The following is a 25,540-nucleotide window of genomic DNA, read 5'->3' as shown; positions in this document are numbered from 1 at the left end:
TTATACACTGCCACGTTCATCTTTTTCATCATTCACCACAGGAGTCGGCGCAAATTTTGACTTCTTTCGCAATGCAGGCCCCCACTTCATGAACAACAAAGGGATGGGAACCATGATGAGAGCAAGGCATCCAAGGAGAGTACCGGCCCACTGCACGCCCAAATTTACAAAAGTCTGCTTGGAAAAAAGAGGAAAGGCCGCGCCCACTGAGGACCTGATGATTGTGTTTGCAGCAAACACGGATGCTGCGCTATTTGAATAGTCAGTATCGAAATGCGACCCATTCTCAGACTGACTTACAAATTTAAATATGAGTCAATCAAGTAGTTGAAACACTGCAGGAATATCACATAGATTCCGAAGCCAGTGACCACGCCACTTGCTGTTGGAGCCATCCAATGGATAGACTGCGTCCACCCAGTCCATCCAAACCAGAAGAGACCCACTGTGAAGCAAATTCCTCCGAGGATAGATGGTGGAAGACGCCATTCGGGAATGGGGACATTGTTATTCGCGGCCAGCTTCTTGGCGTATGACTTTTGATCATACAAGATATATGCTCCAGCAAGGAACTCCCCGATGATCAGGCCGATGAAGGGAAGGCTGCCAACGCCAAGGTTCATCCCGTGTATTTCTTGAAAGACGACAGGGTAGGCACCAAGAAGAGCGTACATCAAGCCGTAGACAAAGCTCATCCAAAGGGATATCTAACATGTGTCAGCTAGATCGCTCTCGGTTGCTTCGGATACTTTGACTCACCAAAAATACAATCGGTTCGGTAAATAGCATTCGAAAGGGTCGACTGAAGTTGACCCGAATAAGTTCGTCAAAGTTCAATTCAACTTGCTCCTGACGTGCTCTGATGCCCCAGTTATGCGTCTGTCTGCGAAGCGTAACGGCTTTCTCCACGAGAACAGCAGGTGCATAGGTTTCCTTCATAAAGAGCAGACATAGGCCAGTGGCCAGGAACCCCATGATGCTGGCAATATACATCGTCCATCGCCAGCCAAGGTATGACATGGTTATAAAACCTCCAATAAAAGGAGATGCAAATGGACCCACAAAGACAGCCATGGCAAATATGCTGATGGCTACTCCTCGCATCTGGTTGTTGTACATGTCAGCATAAGCTGCAGGCACAATGGCGATTGGGCTTGCGCTGAAGAAACCCGCAAAGAATCGAGTCAACATAAGAGTCTGCACGTCCTTGCTTGTTGCAGTTCCAATCGTGAATATCGAAAATCCAAAAATGCCCACAGTGATGGGCCATCTTCTTCCAATCAATTCACTAGCCGGGGCCCAAACCGTAGGCCCACTAGCGAAGCCGAGTACATATAGCGTGACTCCGAGCACCGCAACCTCAGTGCTAATGTGGAACCTCGGTCCAACTTCACTGACGGCAGATGAATAGATAGCACTAGAGAATGAGGAGACGAATGTTGTGTATGCAAGAACCGCCGAAATTAGGACCTTCTTCCCCATTGTCCAATTCTGCGGGTGAAGAGGATCGTCGATGCCTGTAAATTCCACGACGAATTGCTCTGGGTCCGGTAGCTCAGGGGGGAAGGGCTTTCCAGCTCCCATTGGAAGCCATTGCTCGCGAGGAACTATGCCGACTCCAGACCCAACGGTTGACTTTTGCTGAAGCCGATAGGTATTGATACGCTCGAGCTCGACATCGTGGAGAGTGGTCGGCCTTCGAGTGATGGTTTCTGTCTCCAAATCATCTTCGTCATCTGCATAGTGATCTTGTCCTGTGACAAAGGCAGTCAGGTCATCATATCCACTGGTGTCAGAGGTATGTGACTCGCGAAGAGAGGAGGGATGCTCCATAAATATGTACAAAGAGGTAAGTGGGTTCGTGCACAGGGAGAAGGCGTAGTGTAAATAAAAATCGGTGGATCGCACTGGACAGCTTCCTAAATATACCTAGAAGATTGAATACGCTAGAAGGTCTGTTGATAGTAGCTGGGGTTATAATTTTCAACTACGTTATCAAGGGCGTCATCGCGGGATGACTTTACCGACCGACCCGGGCCACAGTAATCGCCAAGAAACCCTCCATCGCGCTTAACTTGGGCCAGAATTATAGAATATGGAATTAAACTATGAGAAGAAAGTTCCCTTTCGGTATAGCTTGAAATGTTCAAGACCAAGTGGTGTGGTAACACACTCCGGACTCCCCACTTTATCGCTAAGGACGGATGTTCGCGGGTAAACGGCACTACCCTTGAAATGGAATGGGGTATCGGCAGTTTCAAATTTCCAATGTAGGCAAGAAAGTTCTTCGCAACTCTCCTCTGGATAACCGAGATGCCGGATTGTGGAAAGATCCACCCTCTGCCCCAATTCAGTATACCTTTATCCTTTGATATTTAATATTATACGAGTTGAAATCAATCATAATTTCCCACTTGCTAGACCATTTACTCTATTCCTGGATCAAATAAGCCAGTGGTTCAATACTGAGAATCGTACACCGGATTTTAAGCCGCACTACACGGCTTCTATTTTCGGGAGTTACTAGATTCCCCCGGTTTTAATAAGTTCACCCTCTCAGTGTATGGGCAACCTTATTTGGAGCAAGAACCATCCTTCCATGTTTTTGGGCTTTCATCATTTGCAACTTTCGTCTTTTTTGACATCTTTTTATACGTGTCAATCCTTTTCCACCCACGTACACCATTCTTGACGCTGGTATCAGATTCAAGATGCCTAAAGAGAAAAAGTAGATGATGATGGAGTATAAGGTTGGATTCTCCACCCTTGGGTCCTGGCCCATAGCTGATGTAGCCGCGTACTTGATGCCTATCTAGTAGATTATGGGGTATGATGATGCTTCTCAGAGAACCTGTGTGTGGGGATGATGAGTCAGGAAATAAGGTGGAGAGGAAAATGTTGGAAGATACAAGAAGTGATGTAAGAACAAGGTTCCCTCTAAATAAGGGTACAATATCGATGTCAGTACACGTCTGAGCCTACTGACCTGGACGTTGAGTATATGGTATGGAGCTATTCGCCTGCAGTAGCCGCCGGCGGACCGCGTCCGCCCCAAGCTTGAGTTATCCGCGCTTTGCTATTTCGCCCTTTCTCATGCGCTTTATACTATTTGATGACATGAACCTTGTGACAACGTCAATGCCTCCAATAATAAAGCAGCCGAATAGTTGCAGATCACCACACGAGCTACCTAGCAGGATAACAAGTATCAGAACCCTATCAGTTGCCGAAAGGGCCAATCTTTGCGTCGGCAAACTTCGCCCCACATACCCCATCGAGTGAGCGGGGAGTCACCCCGCGGAGGATAATAAAGGCTGCAATTCGCCGTTTCTCACTCCCTCATAACAAATAATAAAGCCCGTACATCTTCAATCGCCGCTATGGCTACCACTTATCCCACAAAAGAGGACTTGGTAAAGTTCTACGTTGGCAAAGACTTGGCCGATACAGCAAGACCATGCGCTGTGCTAGATGTAGCCATCATTCGCAGACACTGTGAGCGAATGAAGAACACAGTGAAGGAGCTAGGCGTTGCATTCCGAGCCCATGTCAAAACGCACAAGGTAGTTATGAATGACCCGAACAAATGTATACCGGAACATTGCTGACCGAAACAGACAATCGAACTCTCCGAAATGCAAGTGGATAAGACACAGCCTTCTGCGAAGTTCATTGTATCAACACTCCTCGAGCTTGAAACGTTGTTTCCCCTCCTTCAGGAATTGAAGAAATCTCAGCAGATCAACGTACTTTACGGGATCCCGCTGGTCCCATCAAGTGTCAGCCGTCTCGCAGAGCTAGCCTCACAGCTAGGCGAAGGCAGTATCTCCGTGATGATTGACCACCCAGACCAAATTTCCTTCCTGAAAAAGTTCTTTGAGGTCACAGGCTTCCCCGTTTGTGTCTTCGTAAAGGTCGATACGGGTTATCATCGTGCTGGCATCCCTCCCTCTTGGCTCAACAGGAACGGGTTATTGGAGAAACTCGCCGATGCAGAGAAGGTGGGGTACGTCTTTCTTTTGGGCCTTTACTCGCACAGCAGCTTGAGTTATGGCGCGAAAACAGCGGCAGAGGCCATGGGGTACTTGAGTACTGAAATCCGGGGATGTAAGGATGCGTTGGACCAGTGGAGAGATCTCCTTCCTCAGGGTAGAGAATTGGTGATTAGTGTCGGGGCTACGCCCCAAGTTGTCTCTTCACACAACCTTGTTCCTGGAGCTGGGGCTTTATCTTCTTCCTCTGCTGAGGCGGAGGAGTTGAAGGCTTTGCTGCACCCGTCGGATGCGAATGTGACAATTGAGCTGCATGCTGGAGTATATCCTCTATTGGACCTTCAACAGATAACTACGCATGCACGAGACGGGGCGGGGAAACTTGAAGACGAGATTGCACTTTCGATTGTTGCGGAGGTGTGTAGTGTTTATAATGATGGAGAGAGAGAGAAGCCCGAGGCGCTTCTTGCGGCTGGCACTTTAGCATTGGCCAGGGAGCCTTGTGCTAGTTACTCTGGATGGGGCGTGCTGTCCTCTTGGGGACTTGATCAGGAGGTCGAGGGTTCGAGACTGATTATTGATCGGATCAGTCAGGAGCATGGAGTTGTTGGTTGGGAGTCCGGGAGTCAGAAAAGTGTACCTTTGAAGGTAGGGGATATCGTCAAGATATTTACCAACCATGCGTGTGTCGCTGGTGCTTTTTACGGGTTCTACTTTGTTGTGGATTCTGATCGTGATCCAGGGGCTTCTAAAATTGTTGACGTTTGGCTTAGGGGTCGCGGCTCGGCTGTTACTGATCCGCTACTAGCAACAAGATACCAGTAGTCTCAGCTACATTGATATACCGACCTTGTGATAGCGTACGTATCTATAGACTAGCGAATCCGCGCTTCCGATATCGTCTGCCATACCGCAGCTACATCTCTTTGATCTTTGCTATTGCTCAGTAGTATTACGTGGAGTCAAGCCCAATTATACATAGTAATTTGTTGAATTTGTGTGTGGATACATGGAAATTGTTGCACATAATGAGACGAAATCCTAAATTTGCTGATCCCGAAAACCCCGAAATAGCCGAAACGCAACCAGCTTATGCAACTTTTCTGAATGTGACGACGCCTAATAGGTGGGGGCATCAATACGGGCGTCAGTGTGGTTGAGATAGTACCCATAGCAGGCCTCCCGATAATTCGCCCTGTTGACAAGCTCAGGGATGCCGGACAAGAACTTATCAAGTGCGCAGAAGCCATTTGTGGAATCTTCGCACCCCAGTACACCAGAAAGGGGCAATGGTGAGTTATTGAGCATGAAACGAATATACTTGGTGGTGCCCTCTGTCGTTTCGGAAATAGGGTTTGAGTAGAGGACAGGATCCAATGAGTCGAAGGTAACATCACCCGGGCAGGTCCAGACTTCGGTAGTGAAGTGAGCACCAAAAGGCGTGGCATCACTGATTCTGAATGTTCGGTCTGGAGCGTGATCAACATCATTAGGCAATCCTGTCAAGCTCGGATACTTGAAATAGTCAAGGTTCAAAGCGGTCATCACTGATATAATAATAGAGTCGTGAGACATGTCCACATAGAAGGGTTGCCCCAGGGGGAATGTGTCGGTGTTATTATCGTAAGTGGAGTTGATGCTGGTATCACTGGAAGGAATAAGCTTCCCCTGTAGGCGAGCGGCAAGTTCCAGGACGTAACCAATGCCGCGGGCACGGCCTACGGGTGAAGCAATGCCCCAATTTCCATAAAATTGGAGGTCTAGATTGTAGGCAAAGTCTTTCCACTCCTGTTCAGTGAAAAGGGAGCAGAAGTTCGAGCCAGCCAGACTTGCTGACTCGTAAGCACAAAGCGTTTGCATAGCGAGTACGTCGGAAGCAGTAAGGTTAAAATCTGGAGGCAAGTAAGACGCCAGACGAGAGCGAGCGTCCTTGGTATACCGCTCAATGAAGGGCTTGGCAATTTCGTCTCCAGGCCATTGAGAGTCTGGTGAGCCTGGACATGAGTAGTAGGACGCGAGTGTGTTATTGAACAAAAGCTTCTCAGGAATGACAAGCAGGTCATATTGGTCATAGGAACCATGACCGCCTCTATCGCCAAAGAATCCACTGAGCCACCAACGCGCACTCTCTAAAATGCGTGACTGGTCGGTTGTCCGGAACAAGGGCTGCGGACGGACCGTACCATTGGGGTAGACATTCAAAGATCGATTCCATGCAACCAGGTCTTCAGGAGTAGCACGGTACAAAAGTCTCCCATACTGAAGCCAAAAGCGGGATCCCGCGGTAGCTTCCGTGGAAGCGCCTGACGCTGTCAATTCTTCTGCGCCTGAACCAAGGATATACTGCCATCCGTTGAGAAACTCCAGTGGGCCAGTGGCACTGATGGTCCCATTGAGCTTGGCAGAAAACGATTGAATGTTTTGACCATCCATGGGCATGTTAACTGGATTTCGTTGAGCATGGCGATGCAAAACATGGACCTGAGATAGCTCGCTCCGTCCTCCTTTAGGAACACCATTAGGAACGCCCCAGTCGGCATCTTTGTAAGGAGACAGTTGTCCCCAGCTCTTCATCATGTCAAAACCAGATTCGAACTTGGCTCCAGTTGGTGCAGGTTTGAGAACCGAAGAGCAGTCCTTTCCTGGTGGGAAGAGCCTCCCGATGTGCCATGTGGAGGAATAATTGATGAAGAGGATGAAACAAAAGACAGAAGAGATGCAAGCGGAGGAAATCCAGCGCCTCTTTGGGCTTCCCGCAATCTGTAGTTGCTCTTTCATTTTGTCGTGGTAAGAAGAGAGAACTGATGATGAGATTGCGCTTTCGCATGTTGTGACTCCTCCGCCCCCAACTGGTACGGCGTGCCATAGCGATCAAAAGCTTCAAAAACCTTGATTGGTTAATCTGACCCGATTCTGCCCCACTTCACTGATCCCGCCTTCACCACCATCGTCTTCCTTCCGCCCGCATTAATGCCTTGGTGTAGCACTTATTAACAAGGAAAATATGATTTGAACCCCATTATTGGAAGCATCCGGGCTCAATAATTGTGATGTTGCTATCTCTCTCTATATATATATCCCCGAGAGCACATTCCGCCGAGACCATGGCCAAACAAATTGTCCCTGAAGTCTTATTCCAGTGGCAAGTGACTGCAACTATCAAAATGGAACAATAAATTGCTATGTGTCTTCCAAGGTTTGAAGGTAAATATCTTAGTCCTAATTTCAATCACACAAGGCTTATCGCTATTGCCTGCCTTGGGGTCTGCCCTCAATCCCAGCAAAACGTAAGCTCACTTATTCTCGGTCGTTTCCTGCTGAATATAGCTCTCTAGTTGAATCATCTCATCAAGGGCTGCCATAAATGCTTCCCCATCAGGTTCCTTCAATGGAAGAAGAGGCTTTCGTGGAGCCACTCCATAGCCATGTATTTTATTCAAAGCGTATTCTACTCATGATTAGCAAATCTTGTTCTTTTGTTTTAATTCAATAAGAGACTCACTCATCGCACGAATACCACCCGGGACAGCGGCTGCATCAGCCCTAGATAGAATAGCTTGAATTCTTGCAGCTTCCTTTACCTCATCGTTCGACGGCGATGATATGTTCAGCAAATGCCAGAGCTTCATAGAAGCATGTGGCGCAAAATTCGGTATACCGCTCACAGTTCCATGACCACCACATTTCATCCACGGGGTAAGATCAGCGATCAGACCGTCGAGTAGAAGAAAGGGGAATTTTCTACTGCCGTTGATGGTTGAATCTTCAGATACTGCAGCATTGAGACGGATAAGCTTGCCAATGCTACCGCCGCACCTAGTTGGAAATCAATTCAGCGTTTCAGATCTGCACTGTTCAGCCTGTGGAGCACTCACGTCAATTTTACACCGCAGAGATTATTTGCTTTCCTTATCACTGAGTTGATTATATCCGAGGACATATCCTGACCGCCTGCATTTGCGGGAAAGTTGTACAGAAGTAAGGGAATCTTTATCAAGATTAGCATCTTTGAACGCCAGCTGATAGCCATATTGACCTCGAGACTCACCGGCGATGCAGCACAAATATCGACGTAGTATTGGATGACTTGTTCCGGGTCTGTGTTCAGACTCGCAGCATAATAGGCAGGAAGAATCACCATGCCAGCATCCCTTGTGATTATTAGCATAACCACCAGACAAAGAATACACTTCTCACTTACGCGCCCGCTTCTGCCGCTGATTTTGCAAGGAGGATAGTTTCCCGTGTGCTGAGTCCTCCCACTCCAGCCACAATGGGAGTTGATTGAAGACCTGCTTTGTCCAATGTTGCTCTGATGAACCGAATGAGATCGGTCCTTTCCTCGAAGCTCTATACAATATCAATTATGTGCAACATACTTTGGACAATTTTTTGTCTTACCAAATGAACTGCCTCGCCTAGGGAACCAGCACATACTGGGACTGGATAAATCATATGAGCTACCAGCCTTTTCAACATCATGAAGTAACTTACCCATTCCCTTAGTGGTCATATCTGTGGAAGTAAGCATCAATTTATTAAACAAACCTTGATTAGAACTGAGACATACTGAGTAAATGCTTGGCGTAAGTCTCATAGTCAAGATCTTGGGAATCATCGAAGAACGTGGGCAATGGCACATAGACCCCGGGTCGGAGAGGTCTGCGATAAGAGGTTGCCATATTGAGCTGTGAGTCAGTAACACCCTTGGAAAGATACGAAGGTGGAATAAAAGTTTTCCTTTTGTCTTTTTCAAAGCCAGAATCATTCGTTTTACTTTTCGATAGGATCGGATCGATGCCCGCTCGAGCCGACAGATAAGAACGCGGGATCTCGCCGACTCTTATCCTTATCTTGATAATTGGCGGAAGGCTTAGATATGCCGTAAGTCTTATAGTCTTCTATGTTCCTCTCCAAAAAACCAACTTTGTCAACCACGCAATTAAGCAATGTCGGAAGAAAAAAAAAGACCTGGCTTATGATGCTAATGAAGTACCCATTGCAGTGGGAGCTATTGAAAACACTAGCAGCAACCATGGGCTTCAGCGAAAACTGAAGGTACGTCTCAACTTTACCCTTGAAGCTGACTTTCTTCGTCGCTAATGCTTCCCAGCCACGCCACCTGTGAGATCCTCGATTTGAAAAACTTAATCTACTGCAGACTGCTCACTGTTATACAGCCAGATGATTGCTATAGGTGGTGTAATCGGAACTGGTTTGTTCGTTTTTTTCTTTGTGTGTTTGCGTGTGTGTGTGTGTGTGTGTGTGTGTGTGTGTGTGTGTGTGTGTAAATCATTATACTCTATTTCTATTGCTCAATCAAAACCTTAGGATCAAGGTTGAGGATAGATTTACGGTACAAAGACGCTTAGCAGATCCTCTAGTGCCTAGTTTATATAGGGTGTCTATATTATCAAGGTCTGCTTGATGATCGAGAGAAGATGCTACTCTGGGTACGTTACGAGTGGAGCCGTGATAACGTTCAGAATCATCTTGTCTCTGATCACGCTACTTGAACAAGGACATTTATTGCCTAGAGATACGGAACAAGCGTCTCACCAGGGCTGTTTTGAAATACCGCATCATAGGTGAGGATTGATGAATCGTATAAGGTAGGCGAGTGAAGCGCAGAACGTTTAGATAGTTGTAAAGGGCGGGCCCGATGAGCAATGAGTGATAGCCGGCGGAGATACGTAATTGATTCCTATTCTCTTTATAATGAAATCACTTCACTCAAGCGCATGTTCCAGTTGACCACTTTTACTCTTGGCTACACGTAGTGATCAATAAGAATCTCACGAGTGAGGAAGTCGGACGTGCTAAGGAAGGCGAGTTGTTGATGTCCCCTTTGGGACTAGTGCCTTCTATCCCACCACTTAGGCTTCACCTCTCGTAGATCTTCTTCTTCTCCTCGTCGCTACCTAATATTACACTACGTACCATATTATATTGCTTCCACTTTCTCTCGCATACGAGTGTTAAGCTGTTACTGCAACTTAAAACGTAGTCGATAACCGTGGCTAATCGCTTTGTGTGAGAATATTTTAATCCTCCTGGTGGAATCGATTTTCCTATCATCTCTTTTTATTTACCCCATTCTGGTGTGCGGAATGAGCAACTAATACGATAGAAGGGTGGTCTTTGGTTAATACAGCGATATTAAATTGTCCACGATAGCCTCGAGCCTTGACCAATAATTAGCAAGTTTAGTGAAGTAGCCTGTTATGGATGCACTGAGGTTCGAGGCTGGAAGAGTACTTAGCAATTTCTTCTCCTTCACGTTGATGCAAGAAATTTCCATGCAGGAGTTGGACTGGGTTACTTGCCTTATTATACGTCACCTTTGACTTCTAGTCCATATACGATTTAGAGACGTTGTGCCAAGTCAGCTTTGCGTAGGCAGGGGCACCTATGATTTTGTATCTGCTTATATCGTGAATTTCGATGAGGCAACCAACCTACTACAGGAATTGGAAAGAGGGGCCTTAGCCATGTGATGTTGTCTGCAACGAACGGCAAAGCGTTCAAAAACTCTACACTAAAGCTCAAAATCATGGCATACTTAGAGATGTACTAGTATTTTCGGTGGCTGTACACGCCTCCCTGCGACTCATCTTACACGCAAAAGCTTTCCCAGTATCCATGGATGGACCGCGACATATCCTGGCTCATGTCTGGCACCTTCTCAAACCATCAATTCAGTACGCTGTAGCCCTGGCAAATGTGGGCAGGATTTGGTTTTTTGCCATTTGAATAGGCTCGTCGCGAGTATCGATTTGAAGAAACTATATCAAATATCCGATGTCACTGGTCACTAAAAAATGGAATGTTGAGTTTTTTCCATGATGACGAAGGCAGGTTTCGGGAAAAATGATCATCTATATGGTATCATGTTCGTAACTCTAATGCAATACGAACGTAGCACATACGTAGAATGATATAAGCTCTTCATAATCTTTTTGGTGTGCATTCTTTACACTAGGAGCAAGCCAACATCTGTAAAATGCCTTTTCGAAGCTATTCAAGTTGACTACGATACAACCTGGCTCATAGCCTGGGCCGGGTATGCTTTCAACCAGTGATAGAAGTCAGCAACTCGGCGAACGTAGGTAACATTCTGTTCTCTTTGAAACTGGATCACACGGTCTGGATTCACACTGCTTCTCGGAATTAGACAAACGCTCTCGGTCCAAGCCCAGTTAGGTTCTGGTGAAAAGATCATACTAGAATTGGGACTCTGGTTGATATGGAAATACCCGCGTTTGGCGATAGTCCTCTTGCGACTCCTGTGTGACGGTGGTAGATCGCTGCGAAGCGGGCTTTCCATGAACTTCAACAGTTATGGCGCGGCATCAAAGTTATGACTGGTTCTATATAGATAGGAGGTGCCAATGCCTTCACAAGAAGTGCTTCGCATTCAGGAAAATCTTCTAAGCTTCTCCTAAGCAGGTAAACAGACTTGGCTCGGAAACCTCGGGAGGCATCTCTCTTGCCGCTGTTTCACCCACCGATTTAGACTTCTGGTTTGACGAGGGTTAAACAAAGGGTTAAGTAGAGGGTGGTGACGAATGAGCATATCTTGAAGATTGTGAGTGGTAGGGTGATGTTGACAATGAAGAGTATCCTGGATAAGAGCTAAGCAACGAGGTCGAACCCAGGAATTCGTTCGCGACTTTCTTGACTCGATCAAATACAATACCTCGTTCATATAAAGGTCGCCGTCTCACCCGCATGGAAATTACCTCCCCTGTCTAGTTGCCATGGGGACTCAACTTTGAACCACAAGGTCTACAGAGTTGTAGAGAGTGAGCTTATAATGGTAGCCTGGATGGATGATCTATATCCCTCCATGTTTTTATTTCTCTCTTGGTTCTGCGTTATCGTCGGCTTTATAGTCACAAGCAATAGTTGAATAATCCCTTTACATTGGCTTGCAAGGGCCACCAGAAGATTGATAACCCAATCGGAAAGACAGACCGCCAACCCCCCCCCCCTAATGGATGCGGTTAGAAAGGTCCCTCCTTATAAGATCGAGAGGTCATTCATGAGCACGGGCTCTATTCTTGGTATTTCTTCTCATCTGGCTGACCCCTCAGCCTTTACCAGTGCCACAAAGAAGAAAGCTTCTTTTAGCTACGACAAAAATAAAACATCAAAATTCCCAGGCCCTACACTGCCAAGCGTATCCTAGAGGAGGATTTCGGCTTAGCTCGGAGGCCTCTTCTAAAGTAATCAGGGCAACTCTATCTTAGCTGTTCCACTGACTTTTAGTCTTGAATTCCCTATCGAAACCGACCTACATGACGTCAAAAATTGACTTACGATGGTGGTAATGCTCGCAGAATTTGCCAGAGCAAAAATTCATTCCCAAAATTAAATCTAGAAGCTTGTTCGGGCATTCCTGAACTTCAAGAGGATGAAGGATGTCATTGATATGGAAACCCGCCGCTTGCATAGCAAAAAGGACTGTATTTCCTCGCTCTTCGCTATGGAGACCCAATGCCGGCGTTACCAGGCCTGACAAAGTCGTATTGTACTGCAATGAAAATCAGCCAAGGATCACGCAGCAAGAAGCAAATTTTCTATGAGCTTGACTCATGATCGTGGATTTCATCTTTGATCTCGCTCTTAATCCGTTCGACTTTGATGTTTTCATCCTTGACCATTTCGTCCTTGATATCCTCACCTTTGATCTGTTCATTTTTAATGTGTTCATCCTTAATCTTCTCGGTCTTGGTCTTCTCATCCTTGGACAGTAGAACATCCCGTCGTTCCGAGTACCACCGATCAAGACACGCTCTTCGTTCAGCTGGTGTCATGCTTTCAACAACAAGCGCAAACTCAGTCGCATCAGCAAATCCCAACCGTTGTGCCATACTGCAGAATTGACAACGCTTGACACCTTCAGGTGGATGATATTTGAACCGAAACGGCGAATGATCCGGCTGGCGGGGACGGGGTGTTCGTGTTTGGTCGTCATCTGGTTGCATTTGTGATGATCCCTCGAAGACTTGGAAATCAGCACCCGGGTCATTGTTGACCTGCTCAGCCTGACGACTAAGCTTCGCATCGCCGCGGGAGGAACCAATCACTTCATTGTTGAGGTGAGTATATTCCCCTTCAGCACTGGAGAGAATTGCTTGGACTGGATCGTGTTTGTGGGAGGTATTGGGAGTATGAGGTTTAGGACGGCCATCTACCCTTTGACCGGTCGAACAGCGAATATGTGTATCAATGAGGTGCTTGCTTTGATTGAGTCTGGGATCGAGGGTCGAAGTTTGAACTTTCTTGAATCTCAGGACTTAGCTTTCCACTCAGTGAACTCCATTGTGTACGCATACACGTCTACTCCTTCATCATCGTCGATATCGATGTCGGAATCTGGGGCTGTGCCGGGTGGAACGGCGGAGAAACGAGGCCTCCTGGAGGTTGCTGGAATAAAGGGATGTCAAACCTCAACCCATCCAAGGTGACAGGCAATTACATCACATGAAGCATGAATAGAAAACTGTTTCTCAAAACTCACTTTATTTTGATTTCCATTTTTCGCTCCTTTGCTCCTTCCACAGTAAGACGCCCAGTACCTTGTAAGGTGTGTGTTTTGGTGAATTTTCATGCTCCTCAGATTGTAAGCACCTGCCCAAGAACATCAATAATCGCACTCATATTTCTAATTGTAAGCTCACGAGGACTCTAAATGATGAAATTGGCATCACAAATCAAAGGCAACTAGACAAGGTATTATGTTTATGCGTGGTGTAAAGTCAATGCAATGGGTACCACTGTCGTAGATCTGGAATTGACAGTATCTCAATTCTGAGGATAGGCAGTCAATTAGCCTCGCCATCTAGTCTTCTGTGCTTGAATTTCACTACTGTCAAAAGAACCTGGCTATCGTACGTGTTCTGAAGTGGCTGGAATATCAGTCTTGAATGGAGCACACTCATTTTTCACTGTATACACCAATAGCCTCGGCAGTCTCGCTATCCATATCCCACTTGATCTATCTATAGGTCTCAGAAACCGGCAATTCGGATCAGCCATTTCCTGTAAGCGCGCCTGTTACTAGCCAAGTGACCTGATTTGCTCACAATATCTCTCGCATTGACGCATTCATAAAGTGCAAACCAATCCACCCTTGGGCTCACCACAATCCACAGCAGTGACATTTGTCTTGGGCTTGTCGCTAGTAGTCCCCATGATCTCAATCTTGCGAACGATGCTCTTGCCGTTGATCACCTCGCCTTTCTTCCCGGAGCCACTCCTTCAGCTCCCGAGGTTTGATCCCCATGCTGGACCTTCTTTTGGGCTCTCGAGGAACAAAATTCGAGTTTTCGGGTCGCCTGCGTGTCCTTCAGGGCACAGTGTCCAAGCTTGCTTCCTTGGATGGCGTATACAAGGCGCTTTTTAGTCAGGGTCTTCAGGCCCCAGGTTCTTGGGACGGACTTTCCGACAGGGTGGTCTGGACACACCGCGTCGCAGGTAGGAAGTGACAAGTCGACGATGCATAGGCAAATGAAGCGTAGAATATTGAAATCGTTGTAGAGGGTGTGCCGGATGAGCATGGTATCAGAGTCGGCGAAGCTGCAGAACCAACCTCTAGCCTCTCTTTCCCGCCGAAGTCCTTTGCCCGTGCGTATGGCCTCAGTCATTGCTTGACGAGTCACACCGCTGAATCAAGGTATTCCAAGCAATCACTTCTCCTCACTCCGCTTCCTCGCTACACGTGGTGATCGATGAGTGGCTCACCAGACAGGAAGTCGAGAGCTGTCAGAAAGGCGAGTTCCAGGCGGCCTCCGGAAACCAATACCATCTCGCAGTCCATGATGGCCTTTTGCTTTGGTTCCGCTTGAGTTGTAGTGGGGAAGGCGTTTAGCTCTTCTGGTGGTATCAATTTCTCTGTTGTGTTCTTCCTTTCTGACGTGCTGTTGCATAAGATTGCAATCCGATGCGGGAGAAGCACACTTGCTGGATGGTATTTCGGCATTGAATTGTTTAAGGGGAATTGATCTCTTGATGAAAGCGAGGCAGGCTTGATGATGAAATCTGTGGGGTAGCCACGATGGTCACGAATAAATGGCTGCCATTCCTCCCATAGCTCCATATTTGCAATGATGCATATCTTGCGGGCCTGGAGGACGTCATCGTTGTATGCCGGACACGCGTCATGGAAAAGTAAGAATGTGAGGAAATTCCGAATGGTATCCGTGGCGGGTTCGATATCCTCAACAGCTTCTGGATTGAAGTATCTTAGGTAATAAGTGCTGCTGTAGATGATTACTTAGTTTAGTACGTGGATATCAAGCTTTGCGACTCACAAGAAGCTCCGAATCACTTTGTCGAAACTAATATCCAGGCTTCCTCGCTCCTTCTCAATCAGGGTCTGGGTTCCGAGCATGCATAATCTCCATCCCAGCCATCATCTTCATGTCCTGGGGACCGACGCCACCCCCGAAGCTGGGGCCGACACTAATACCTCCATACTGCAGGTACTTGTGTAAGATATTGCCTCGCCCAGGCTCAATTCGGCGCTTCCTTTCGAATCGCATAAAGGCTCCCTCAAGCCGACTGTAGAATTGTTAGCTCTGACACCATGAACAAGACATTATTCCTTACTCCACGAAAGATCGACGACTGGAAGAAGTAGACGATTAGCATGACACTTCTGGAGCCAGGCCGAAGTCAGCCATGGAGAGCAGTGGCGTGTCTGGTAGAGGATTAGGTTTTGTGTATTGATGTGCAATCGATTCGGGAGGCCGGGGCCTGGCTGTCGCTAGTAGTTAACGATGAAAGCTGCCTGTATTGCTAGTAGATGGATGTCGAAATTGTAGCGAGTGAAGGAGTCGAAATGGACGACGAAATGAAAAGGTGATGCGGATGAGTTGCTCGAAGCCAACATCGACGAGATGCATCTTAAAGTGAAAAGGTGATGAGATGAGAGGGTGAATATAATGGATAGACTGGAGCTATTCTGAGGAAAAGCTCGGAGACTTTGGTCATGCGGTGACGGTAAAGGTAGTGGAGAATGTATAACAGACAGCATGGGAAAGACAAGAGAGGAATTGGTGGCAATCTGGCAGATATTAGCAAAGATTTTAGTAACTGGGGAGCCGTTAGCGACAAGAGACAGACAGGAAAGCAAGTAATTAGAGAAGATGAAGATATTTCGAAACGGCCAGGTGTTGAAGGTTCGATGCGGTGGAGGGAGACGGAGAGGTGGAAGGAGACGGAGAAGGGAGAAGATGAGTAAAGGAATCGCTTGGAGATTGTCGAGTGTTGAAGTTGGTTGAGTGTAGTGGATGGAGACGAAAAAGGGCGAAGTAGAAAAATGGAAACACTTGGAGACTGTCGGGTGTCGAATTCGGTTCGACGTGCTGTAGGGAGACGGAGAAGGGAGACGGAGAAGGGAGACGGAGAAGGGAGACGGAGAAGGGAGACGGAGAAGGGAGACGGAGAAGGGAGACGGAGAAGGGGCGAAGTATAAAAAGAATGGCTTGGAGGTTGTCGAGTGTTGAAGCCGGCTCATTGTGGCGAAGGGAGACAGAGGAAGGAGAAGAGGAAAAAAGGAATCGCTTGGAGATTGTTGAGTGTTGAAGTTGGTTGAGTGTTGAAGTTGGCTGAGTGTAGTAGATGGAGACGAAAAAGGGCGAAGTAGAAAAATGGAAACACTTGGAGATTGTCGGGTGTTGACGTGCTGCAGGGAGACGGAGAAGGGGAGAAAAGGGAGATCTTGTAGGTTGTAGGGTGTTGAAGTAGGTTCAATGTGGCGGAGACAGACGGAGAAGGGGGAGGGGGAAAAATGGAGAGATTGGGAAAACAAAGAGAGTCAGGGCAAAGTGTTGAATGGTTCAGGTGGACGTGAGTAGGAGCGGTCAGAGGTAGAGTAAGGTACAGAAAAGATAACAAGAAGGAGAAGAACAGGGGCAAGGAGGTAGGAAGAAAGCCATATAAGTGATATTGGTACGGCTTGAAGATCATGTGGAAGCAGATGGAACAGCCTTTGGTTGAAGCTGCATATGGCGGAGGCATATGCTGATCAAGGAGGAACAACGTTGTAGACCAAAGCAAAGAGGTTAAGCCGCGGCTGAAAACCAACTTGTGACTTGTTTTCAGTTTGTCTGATGTACATCAAGAGGTGTTGAAAATAAAGTCGGCAGGCAGCCCCAATTCTTTGAAGGGCTGGCAAATGAATTGATATGCTTGGATAGATGCCAGTTGGGGACAATTTAAAAACAGCGAGCCACTCGCAGTGACAACAGTCAACTGCAAACAGCCTCACTGCTCTTGTCAAAGAGAGAACGCCCTCTCAATGATAAGAGCCAATAGCCATGTGGTACAGCTTCTCACAAGAACCTTGAGTGACGACTGCCGGCGGAAAGGCGGGCAGCGGCCTCGTAGCGATGATAGTCTCGAGGTTTTGGGGAAGAGTGCCCTCCGAGATAACAACCTCATAATGATAATGGACAACTGCCTTGAAGTGACAGCGGTCTTCATTTGGCAGAGGCCAATAGCCCCGCAGCATTTCCAAGGGAGAAGCACTATTCCGGGAAAATGAGAATCGTGGAATAATAGCCAGCAGCCTCGGCCCCATAGTGGAAATGGCTTTGAAGTGACAACAGCCTCGCCGCAACAGCCTAAAGCCTCGCGGTAGCAACAGCTTCAAATTGAAGAGAGAACAGGCTCCCAGCGTTGTCAGCCTTGTACCGATTGAAGCAGCAGCATTGATTTGACAACGCCCTCAAATTGACAATAGCCGTGAGAAGAGGCTGGTAATGACAGTGGCCTCGCAGCTATGTTATCAATGGGAGAACGCCCTCCCGCAGATAAAAGAGTCTCGTGAGATAGCTGTCATTGGCCTGGCAGCAACAGGCTCGCGATGAACAGACTAATAGTGACAGTGGCCAACGGTTTCGCAGCGATGATAATCTCGAAGTTGTGAAGGAGAGAACGCCCTCCTCGATCATAGCCTTGTAGCGATAACTGCGTCGAATTGATCGGGACTTGAAGTGACGACGGCCTTGAAGTGATAGTGACAGCATCCATCAACCTGACAAGACACTCATATGAATGCCCTCCCATTGATGATAGCCACCAACCTTGTAGTCACAACAGCTTCAACAGCTTCCACAATAGCCTGTGAGTTGCAACGGGCAGCGAAACGGGGGCCCCAGCCAATGGCTTCACCAATGATAGCCTCGAAAGTTATTAAGGGGAGAAAGGCCTCCTAGGAATAATATCGTAGCGAGAATCAGTAACGACATCGAAGCAATTAATATCGCACCTGAGTGGGATATTAATGAGCCGTTGGTGAAGATGGAGAAGATGGAGGCTGTGCAACTGGATCATCAAGAAGGGTATATCCGTAATGGAAAGCCCAATATGACCTCAAATGATATCATTCTGAGCGCCTCTCAAGCCTAGCGTATGAATAGGCGATAGCGCGATCTCAATAGTCAGCAGAGGCTGAATGTGGAGATTGTTGGAAGTGCACTGGAAACGACAGTGATTCCTTTGCATTTGAGGTTGCTGCACTGGACCATCCCAACAGCCCCCCAACGGCTGCTGTGGGATTGGAAAGGTGAAACCTGTGCAGGTATTCCAAACGATAGACTCGCTGGGGGTTCGAATGCTGAAACTCGTCTCATCGCCCCAGATCGAAGGCGCCGTGCATCGCGAGACTTCACGCGAGCTTCGAATGTACAGTTAGCTGCCTCGCCCTCAATCCTGCGGAATATTGCACACTCACTTGATATGTTCAACAGACGTAGGTCAAATTGTGCAACTGGAAGCGACGCAGAAGAGATGCTCCCAGATTTGTGGTGTAATTGACAACCGGGATTACCCACGTCATCAACCTTGGATACGATCAGAGGATGCTGCTGACTCCTGGATGGTCAGATTTGAGATTAGTCATCTGTGCCCTAGGAGATCGGCCCATAATCTGCTCACCTGCACTCTTGCCTGGTCGCTGTCGCCCTTGATTCTACGCAGCTTGTATGTAGTCGCATGCGGGATTTTGTATGTTGGTCAGGCGTCGATGTACTGCACATTTGGACGAGATCATGGAAAGTATCTCGCCAAATTCATAGCGCAATTTTAAGATAGAATCCAGGCTGTCAAGCTTGGAGATGATTGGAGTTTGTTGTTGAAAATTTTGACTCCTGTCGAGTTTGAAATCAGTCACTTGTACTTGAAGAAATCTACAGATATCGTCGGACTCACGTGTCATCCTCGCTTGACCGCTTTCGTTTTGTGATGCCATTCACACCCTACTCTCCTTGCTCAACTCTGGGACTCTTCCCCAACCTTCTTCACTGCCCTTCTTCCCTAGCCGCTGGCCTTCTTGCCCTTCATGAAAGCGGTGGTGCGATGAGTGTGACTCGTGGGCCGGTTGTCAGGGAGGGCGTTCTCCGATTGACAACAGCAGTGACAAGCGGCGCCACGCGTAAGCCTATTCTCACGGAAGGCGTTTCTCCCATCGATGATATTGGCGGTAGTGCATGATTAGGCGCGCCGTGAAATAGCATTGTCGCTGTAAGGGCATATTCGAGAGCGTTCACCGACCTGACCTTCTTCCTAGCCTTTGGCCTTCTTCCCTTGCTTTAGCCCCAATGAAACAGCGGCGGTGACTCGTGAGTAGGCGCGGCTGTGAGGGCACTGCCGTCGGAGCGCCCAGGGTGAAGGCAATGTCACTGGAGCGCTGGCGAAGGCATTGTCGCTGGAGCACCCAGGGCGAAGGCATTGTCGCTGGAGCGCCCAGGGTGAAGGCAATGTCACTGGAGCGCCAGGGAGGCATTGTCGCTGGGGCGCCCAGGGTGAAGGCGTTGTCGCTGGAGCGCCAGGGAGGCATTGTTGCTGGGGCGCCCAGGGTGAAGGCACTGTCGCTGGAGCACCCAGGGTGAAGGCGTTGTCGCTGGAGCGCCAGGGAGGCATTGTTGCTGGGGAGCCCAGGGTGAAGGCGTTGTCGCTGGAGCACCCAGGGTGAAGGCGTTGTCGCTGGAGCGCCAGGGAGGCGTTGTCGCTGGAGCACCCAGGGTGAAGGCGTTGTCGCTGGAGCGCCAGGGAGGCTTTGTTGCTGGAGCACCCAGGGTGAAGGCGTTGTCGCTGGAGCGCCAGGGAGGCATTGTCGCTTGGTTCACCTACCTGATATTTTCCTTGGCCTTTTGACCTTTCCCTGGTCCCTCTTGGCCTTTCCCTGGCCCTCTCTTCCTTTGCAAACGTTCACCTACATGACCTTTTCCTGGCCTCTTGACCTTTCCCTGGCCCCTCTTGGCCTTTCCCTGGCCCTCTCTTCCTTTGCAAACGTTCACCTACCTGACCTTTTCCTGGCCTCTTGACCTTTCCCTGGCCCCTCTTGGCCTTTCCCTGGCCCCTCTTGGCCTTTCCCTGGCCCTCTCTTCCTTTGCAAACGTTCACCTACCTGACCTTTTCCTGGCCTCTTGACCTTTCCCTGGCCCTCTCTTCCTTTGCAAACGTTCACCTACCTGACCTTTCCCTGGCCTCTTGACCTTTCCCTGGCCCCTCTTGGCCTTTCCCTGGCCCTCTCTTCCTTTGCAAACGTTCACCTACCTGACCTTTCCCTGGCCTCTTGACCTTTCCCTGGCCCCTCTTGGCCTTTCCCTGGCCCTCTCTTCCTTTGCAAACGCTCACCTACCTGCAAATCAACGTTTGCGAACACGGGGTTTGCGAGCACGGACTCGGTAAAAACGGCGCTCAAAATCAACCACTTTCCCATCACTCTTATCCACATGGCGGAAACAAGTGAGACAGAGAAACATGCTCCCAAAGTTCTCTCTCCACTCGGCTGGAATCTTTTGCCAACACGAAATCTTCTCGGCACCAGCTCCGCAATTGGCGCATTTGCGCGTTTTCACTGGCTCATTCTCCTCCCTCGTTGTGAGCCTGGCTTTTGGATCTGTTGGGGCGGGATTCCTTTTTCCATTGTAGCGCTCTGACCAGTTAAAACAAGTTTCACATATCCATTTGCCTTTAAAGTTCACTCTCCACGCAAGTGGGACCTTGCGCCAACGTTTGCCCACCTCTTCATGAGATCCGCCGCAAGAACTGCATTCGCGATCTTTCGGTGGCACATCATCTCCATCCTCCTCCTCATCCTTCTTCACGATCTTGGTCCTTGGATATCTTGGACGGGGGTGTTTTTGTCCGGGGTGTCTCTCTGCCCAATGGAAACACCTTTGACACATCCAGGTGCCTTTAAATATATCTTTCCACTTTGGTGGGATTCTGCGCCAACGTTTGCCCACCTCTTCATGAGATCCGCCGCAAGAACTGCATTTGCGATCTTTCGTTGGCACATCATCTTCATCCTCCTCGCGAGCCTTCTTTTTCGCGAGCCTGGCTTTTGGATCAGTTGGGGCGGGATTTCTTTTTCCGTTGCGGTCCGTTGACCAAGCAAAGCAATTGCTACACAAGTATTTGCCTTTAAAATTCTCCCTCCACTCAACCGGGATCTTGCACCATTTGTTCCCCACTTCGAGATACGTTCCACCGCAAGCATCGCATTCGCGATCTTTCACTGGCACAAAGTCAGGATCTGGGAGCTTTCTTGCGCTCATTTTATGACGCTTCGTCACCCATCGATAGCAGTTCACACAGATGAAATCCCCTGGATAGAATTCTCTCCATTCTGGCCTCACAAATGATTTTGCTTCTCCCGTACAACCCGGGTTGGCGCACTTATCCCTTTCAGTGACCGGACGCCTTCGGTGGCCCTGCAGAAGCTGGAATGCTTTGTTCAGGCCTTGCCATTGTAGCTGTGCAAGACCTGCTTTCTCGCGAATCTTCTTCGCCATATCCCAAGCTTCCCTTGAATTGTATTGCTCATTTCTTCTGCACTCCAGAAGAGTATTCAGCAGAATAGTGGCAATGCCCTCCAGCAAAACGAGGTGACCCATGGGAAGATGTGCCTCGAAAGCAGCGAAGACAAAGTGGTGAGACTTGACGTCATTCTCTTGTGTCTTCTGATAATACACCTTGGTTTGAGCCCATTGTGATATCCCGCGCTTCATTCGGTCGACAGTATCCAAATGAAACTTGATCCGCTTTCGCATGATGATAGCTGACCCGACATAGCCAGCTTTCAATTCTTTCCCATTTTCACTTGTGACAACGTCGAAATATACCCCTTGTCTTTTATCGTCACCTGCACAGCGGAGGTTTGCATTTAGGAAATCCTCGGCAGTCAGATTATCCTTCTGCCATAAAGCAAACACCGAAGCATCAATCCCCCGCATATAATCATCAAAGAACTGCTCAACTTTCCCATTCCGCAGGCGATCTCTGAACGGGTTGATCATGTGAGTCTCTTGAGTCGCACGATTGGCTTCTTCGTTCATAGTTTCGAGAGCTATTCGCAGTGCGACCGCCAGGCGCGATTTAGACACCGATTCAATATTGATATGTCTGGTCCTTTGTCGGTATTCCGACAGAAGCTTAAGATCACGCTCTTCGAATTCATCAAGAACTTTCTGTCCATCACGATCTTGATCATTTTCTTCTTCTTCTTCTTCTTCTCCTTCAAACTCTCCTTCAAACTCTCCTTCAAACTCTCCTTCATCGTCTTCTTCGTCGTCATCTTCATCGTCTATCTCATCGTCTTCTTCATCATTCTTTTCTTCTGCTTCTTCTTCTTCTTCTGCTCCTCCAAACTCTTCATCGTTGTCTTCTTCTTCTCCTTCAAAATCTTCATCAGATTCTTCTTTCGCTCCTCCAAGATTGTCTTCTTCTTCTTTAGACTCTTCTTCATCGCCTTCTTCTTCCTGTTCTTCTTCTTGTTCTTCTTTCTGTTCCTCTTTCTTCTTCACAAGTTTCTTCAACGCCTTCCTCATCACCTTTTTCAATGTCTTCTTTATCGAAGTTTTCGTCATTTTCTTCTTCTTCTTCTTTGTCCCTTCTCCTTCATCATCATCTTCTTCTTCACCAGGGACATTGAAGTCACCTTCTTCACCAGGGACATTGAAGTCACTTTCTTCACCAGGGACATTGAAGTCACCTTCTTCACCAGGGACATTGAAGTCACCTTCTTCACCAGGGACATTGAAGTCACCTTCTTCACCAGGGACATTGAAGTCACCTTCTCGTTCTTCACAGTCCTTAACCATCAGGGCAATCAGACCATCATCTTCTGTGTCAGGCCCCTCGTAATCTGTTGAGCTGCTGAGTACCATTGTGGCCCCAGATGCCGTTGGCTCCAGCTTTCCATCATCATTCAGTCGTCTTCTCTTCGACGCTGATTGATTCGCGATGGGCTCGCGAGAGGGATTCGTGGTCTGGATGATTCCATCATTAGCCTTGCTTGTCACACTCGTCCCAACCTTTTTTGTAAAATATCTATCAATAGAGTTCTTCCCCCGCTGAACCTTTCCCATGCTTGGCTTCGCCATGGCTTTGGAATTCAGTGTCAAATTCAAATTGTATATGAGTGTGTCAAAGGTGGGTGTTTCGAGCGTTGATGTATAGACAATGTGAAGTGAGGCATCGATATAGATCCCGCTTTCTTTACAATCCCGTGTTTGTCCTGTTTTGATCCCGTTTTCCAGTATTATTATTGAAAAGTGATTTTCATTATTCTTTTCACTGTCATTAATTTACTTTAGCATAATGGCCGTTGAATTGATGGGGTCGGCTCTGCAATATCCATTGCATGCGAGAGAAGCAGAACAATATCACAGCTCCAACGAGTGCGAGTTCAGGTCCAAATGCTATACCTCTTTCCACCTATAGCCAAGGAACGGTACAGCCACCTAAGGATTCTTTGATGGGAATCAGGATCGGAGCAAATCTCATCCAAATGGCCTAGCCCTTGGGCATACTACACCTTATAACCGCACGCGACCAGCAGCCTGTTCGAAAGTCATGAGTTTTGAACATTCAAGGGATTATAGCGACCTGAACTCCAAGGCCAGATAACACTCTCCTGTATTTGATATCGCTTATCACCTCTGAAAAGCACAAGGTATCAACAGCACTACAGGTTTACGAACATGACATTGGCCATCGGCGAGAAGTGAGTCAAGTCACGATAATGATGAGCTGGTAAAGGTTCACACTGAAATCAAGAAAGCCTGTAGAGGAGCCACTATGGACAACCTTGTGCAGCTGCAGTTCCTCTAGGACTCGGGGACGTACTCGAACATGCCTTGATATACGATGGTCAGCTCCATGAGAAGTTCAAGGGGTCGGAGAAAAGAGCCGTGGCTTGAATAAAGAAATTGGCGAACACAATGTGCCTCGCGATGGAAACCTTTCTATGGTTCCTCTAAGAGTAGCTGAAGCAACGCGTGAACACATCCAGTTGCGCGTGGTTGAAGAAGCTCGGCGGGCTGAAGCCGCCCTCGGCGAATTAGTGGAGTGGAGAAACTTGTTATCGACGACGATAGTGTCGTTCTTATCAACAAGTTTTTTAAGCTTTAGCTTACCGATTTAATCTCTCTTATCAGAGAACGAGGAACACAAAAGCTTAAGAGCTAAGCTAGGAATTCCCTCTCTTTTAGCAGATTATGCAAGGCATCCATCCACATTTCGCTCACTGCTGACACTGATTCCGGTATAAACGTCAAAATTGACAATGAGAAGGATGAAGATGGAAAGCAGGATGATAAGCATTACGATGACAAGTATATGTCGGGTCCTATTAATGAAAACCTAATCTCGTGACCGAGCCCGTAAGCTCGTCCTTGCATTTCTTCACTTTAGCAAAATCAAGCATACGATAGACACCAAAACCCGCGCTTTAGATAGTGCAATTCGTAGATCTCAAATCTGTCCTAAGAGATAATCAGCGACAAAACTAAACAAACACTGAAATCCGAATCTGATTAGCACTGAAACACCATATACGCCACGAAACGAAGACAGTAACCAACCTTTCACGGCTCTGGAATGACCTTTTCAAAAGGCACAAGGTCTCGAATCAGTGGCACTGACCACCATTGCCGTCATTCGTCACGCTAAACTCCTCCTTGATGGTCTTTTCCCGGTTCCTGGTATCGGAGCGAAACTTAAACACACGGAGACTCCTGTATTTTCTGGAAGAAGGAATTTTCTCAAATAGCCGCGCACTTAACTTTATCCGTCGATGACCATAGTGGAGCTAAGTATACCGGTCTACGAGACTTCTTCTGGTTTTTGGGAGTTATTGTAGAGAGAGAGAGAGAGAGAGAGAGAGAAGATAGGAAAAAAGATGAGGGTGTAAAGAGGATGAGCCCTAGAGCGACCATGAGTGATGCCGCACTTGCTGAGAAGCATATCACCGCGCACTTAACTTTATTCGTTGATGACCGTGGTGGAGCCAAGTATACCTAACTGGTCCGCGAGACTTATTCTGGCCCTTGGGAGTCATTATAGAGAGAGAAGATAGAGAAAGGTTAAGGTTGTAAAGAGCATAATTGATAAGGAGTGATGGCCGCGCTTACTGAGAGATATATCACCATGCACGTGTTATGGCATGATATGGGTATTATATTTCTTGGCCAATATACTAAGTCCGTTATTCATGGTGGGTTGTCGATGTGCGGATGTAACGTCCT

The 25,540-nt window shown here is 47.7% G+C and overlaps 10 protein-coding genes across 10 annotated transcripts; 2 read left to right on the top strand and 8 right to left on the bottom strand.

Moving 5' to 3' along the window:
* On the bottom strand, positions 1–1,833 carry N7503_006364 (MFS transporter; the record flags this gene model as incomplete). The annotated part of the gene is made up of 3 exons (XM_057065911.1): positions 1–250; positions 301–707; positions 760–1,833. 3 exons carry the CDS (start codon positions 1,831–1,833, stop codon positions 1–3), a joined length of 1,731 nt encoding a protein of 576 aa, XP_056921380.1.
* Positions 1,834–3,380: 1,547 nt separating this feature from the next.
* Positions 3,381–4,817, top strand: N7503_006363 (uncharacterized protein; the record flags this gene model as incomplete). Its single annotated transcript, XM_057065910.1, has 2 exons — positions 3,381–3,563; positions 3,618–4,817. 2 exons carry the CDS (start codon positions 3,381–3,383, stop codon positions 4,815–4,817), a joined length of 1,383 nt encoding a protein of 460 aa, XP_056921379.1.
* A 294-nt stretch (positions 4,818–5,111) lies between these two features.
* N7503_006362 (histidine phosphatase family protein) lies at positions 5,112–6,770 on the bottom strand (the record flags this gene model as incomplete). The annotated part of the gene is made up of 1 exon (XM_057065909.1): positions 5,112–6,770. One exon carries the CDS (start codon positions 6,768–6,770, stop codon positions 5,112–5,114), a length of 1,659 nt encoding a protein of 552 aa, XP_056921378.1.
* Positions 6,771–7,285: 515 nt separating this feature from the next.
* On the bottom strand, positions 7,286–8,674 carry N7503_006361 (dihydrodipicolinate synthase family protein; the record flags this gene model as incomplete). The annotated part of the gene is made up of 8 exons (XM_057065908.1): positions 7,286–7,440; positions 7,495–7,808; positions 7,868–7,980; positions 8,041–8,143; positions 8,194–8,342; positions 8,394–8,428; positions 8,487–8,507; positions 8,563–8,674. 8 exons carry the CDS (start codon positions 8,672–8,674, stop codon positions 7,286–7,288), a joined length of 1,002 nt encoding a protein of 333 aa, XP_056921377.1.
* Positions 8,675–12,574: 3,900 nt separating this feature from the next.
* Positions 12,575–13,535, bottom strand: N7503_006360 (DNA excision repair protein (Rad26L); the record flags this gene model as incomplete). The annotated part of the gene is made up of 3 exons (XM_057065907.1): positions 12,575–13,250; positions 13,334–13,414; positions 13,519–13,535. 3 exons carry the CDS (start codon positions 13,533–13,535, stop codon positions 12,575–12,577), a joined length of 774 nt encoding a protein of 257 aa, XP_056921376.1.
* Positions 13,536–14,227: 692 nt separating this feature from the next.
* Positions 14,228–14,644, bottom strand: N7503_006359 (uncharacterized protein; the record flags this gene model as incomplete). Its single annotated transcript, XM_057065906.1, has 1 exon — positions 14,228–14,644. The coding sequence occupies one exon, from the start codon at positions 14,642–14,644 to the stop codon at positions 14,228–14,230; it is 417 nt and encodes a 138-aa protein (XP_056921375.1).
* A 68-nt stretch (positions 14,645–14,712) lies between these two features.
* N7503_006358 (uncharacterized protein) lies at positions 14,713–16,518 on the bottom strand (the record flags this gene model as incomplete). Its single annotated transcript, XM_057065905.1, has 4 exons — positions 14,713–15,259; positions 15,311–15,375; positions 15,437–15,560; positions 16,031–16,518. 4 exons carry the CDS (start codon positions 16,516–16,518, stop codon positions 14,713–14,715), a joined length of 1,224 nt encoding a protein of 407 aa, XP_056921374.1.
* Positions 16,519–19,247: 2,729 nt separating this feature from the next.
* Positions 19,248–19,496, top strand: N7503_006357 (uncharacterized protein; the record flags this gene model as incomplete). The annotated part of the gene is made up of 1 exon (XM_057065904.1): positions 19,248–19,496. The coding sequence occupies one exon, from the start codon at positions 19,248–19,250 to the stop codon at positions 19,494–19,496; it is 249 nt and encodes an 82-aa protein (XP_056921373.1).
* A 269-nt stretch (positions 19,497–19,765) lies between these two features.
* On the bottom strand, positions 19,766–20,116 carry N7503_006356 (uncharacterized protein; the record flags this gene model as incomplete). Its single annotated transcript, XM_057065903.1, has 1 exon — positions 19,766–20,116. One exon carries the CDS (start codon positions 20,114–20,116, stop codon positions 19,766–19,768), a length of 351 nt encoding a protein of 116 aa, XP_056921372.1.
* Positions 20,117–20,653: 537 nt separating this feature from the next.
* On the bottom strand, positions 20,654–23,395 carry N7503_006355 (uncharacterized protein; the record flags this gene model as incomplete). Its single annotated transcript, XM_057065902.1, has 1 exon — positions 20,654–23,395. The coding sequence occupies one exon, from the start codon at positions 23,393–23,395 to the stop codon at positions 20,654–20,656; it is 2,742 nt and encodes a 913-aa protein (XP_056921371.1).
* Between the last annotated feature and the right edge of the window lie 2,145 nt (positions 23,396–25,540).

This window comes from Penicillium pulvis (assembly GCF_028828015.1).
Source record: "Penicillium pulvis strain IBT 33274 chromosome Unknown contig_3_segment0_segment0, whole genome shotgun sequence".
In the NCBI taxonomy this organism is placed as follows: domain Eukaryota; kingdom Fungi; phylum Ascomycota; class Eurotiomycetes; order Eurotiales; family Aspergillaceae; genus Penicillium; species Penicillium pulvis.
This window is presented reverse-complemented; position numbering and strand designations above follow the sequence as displayed.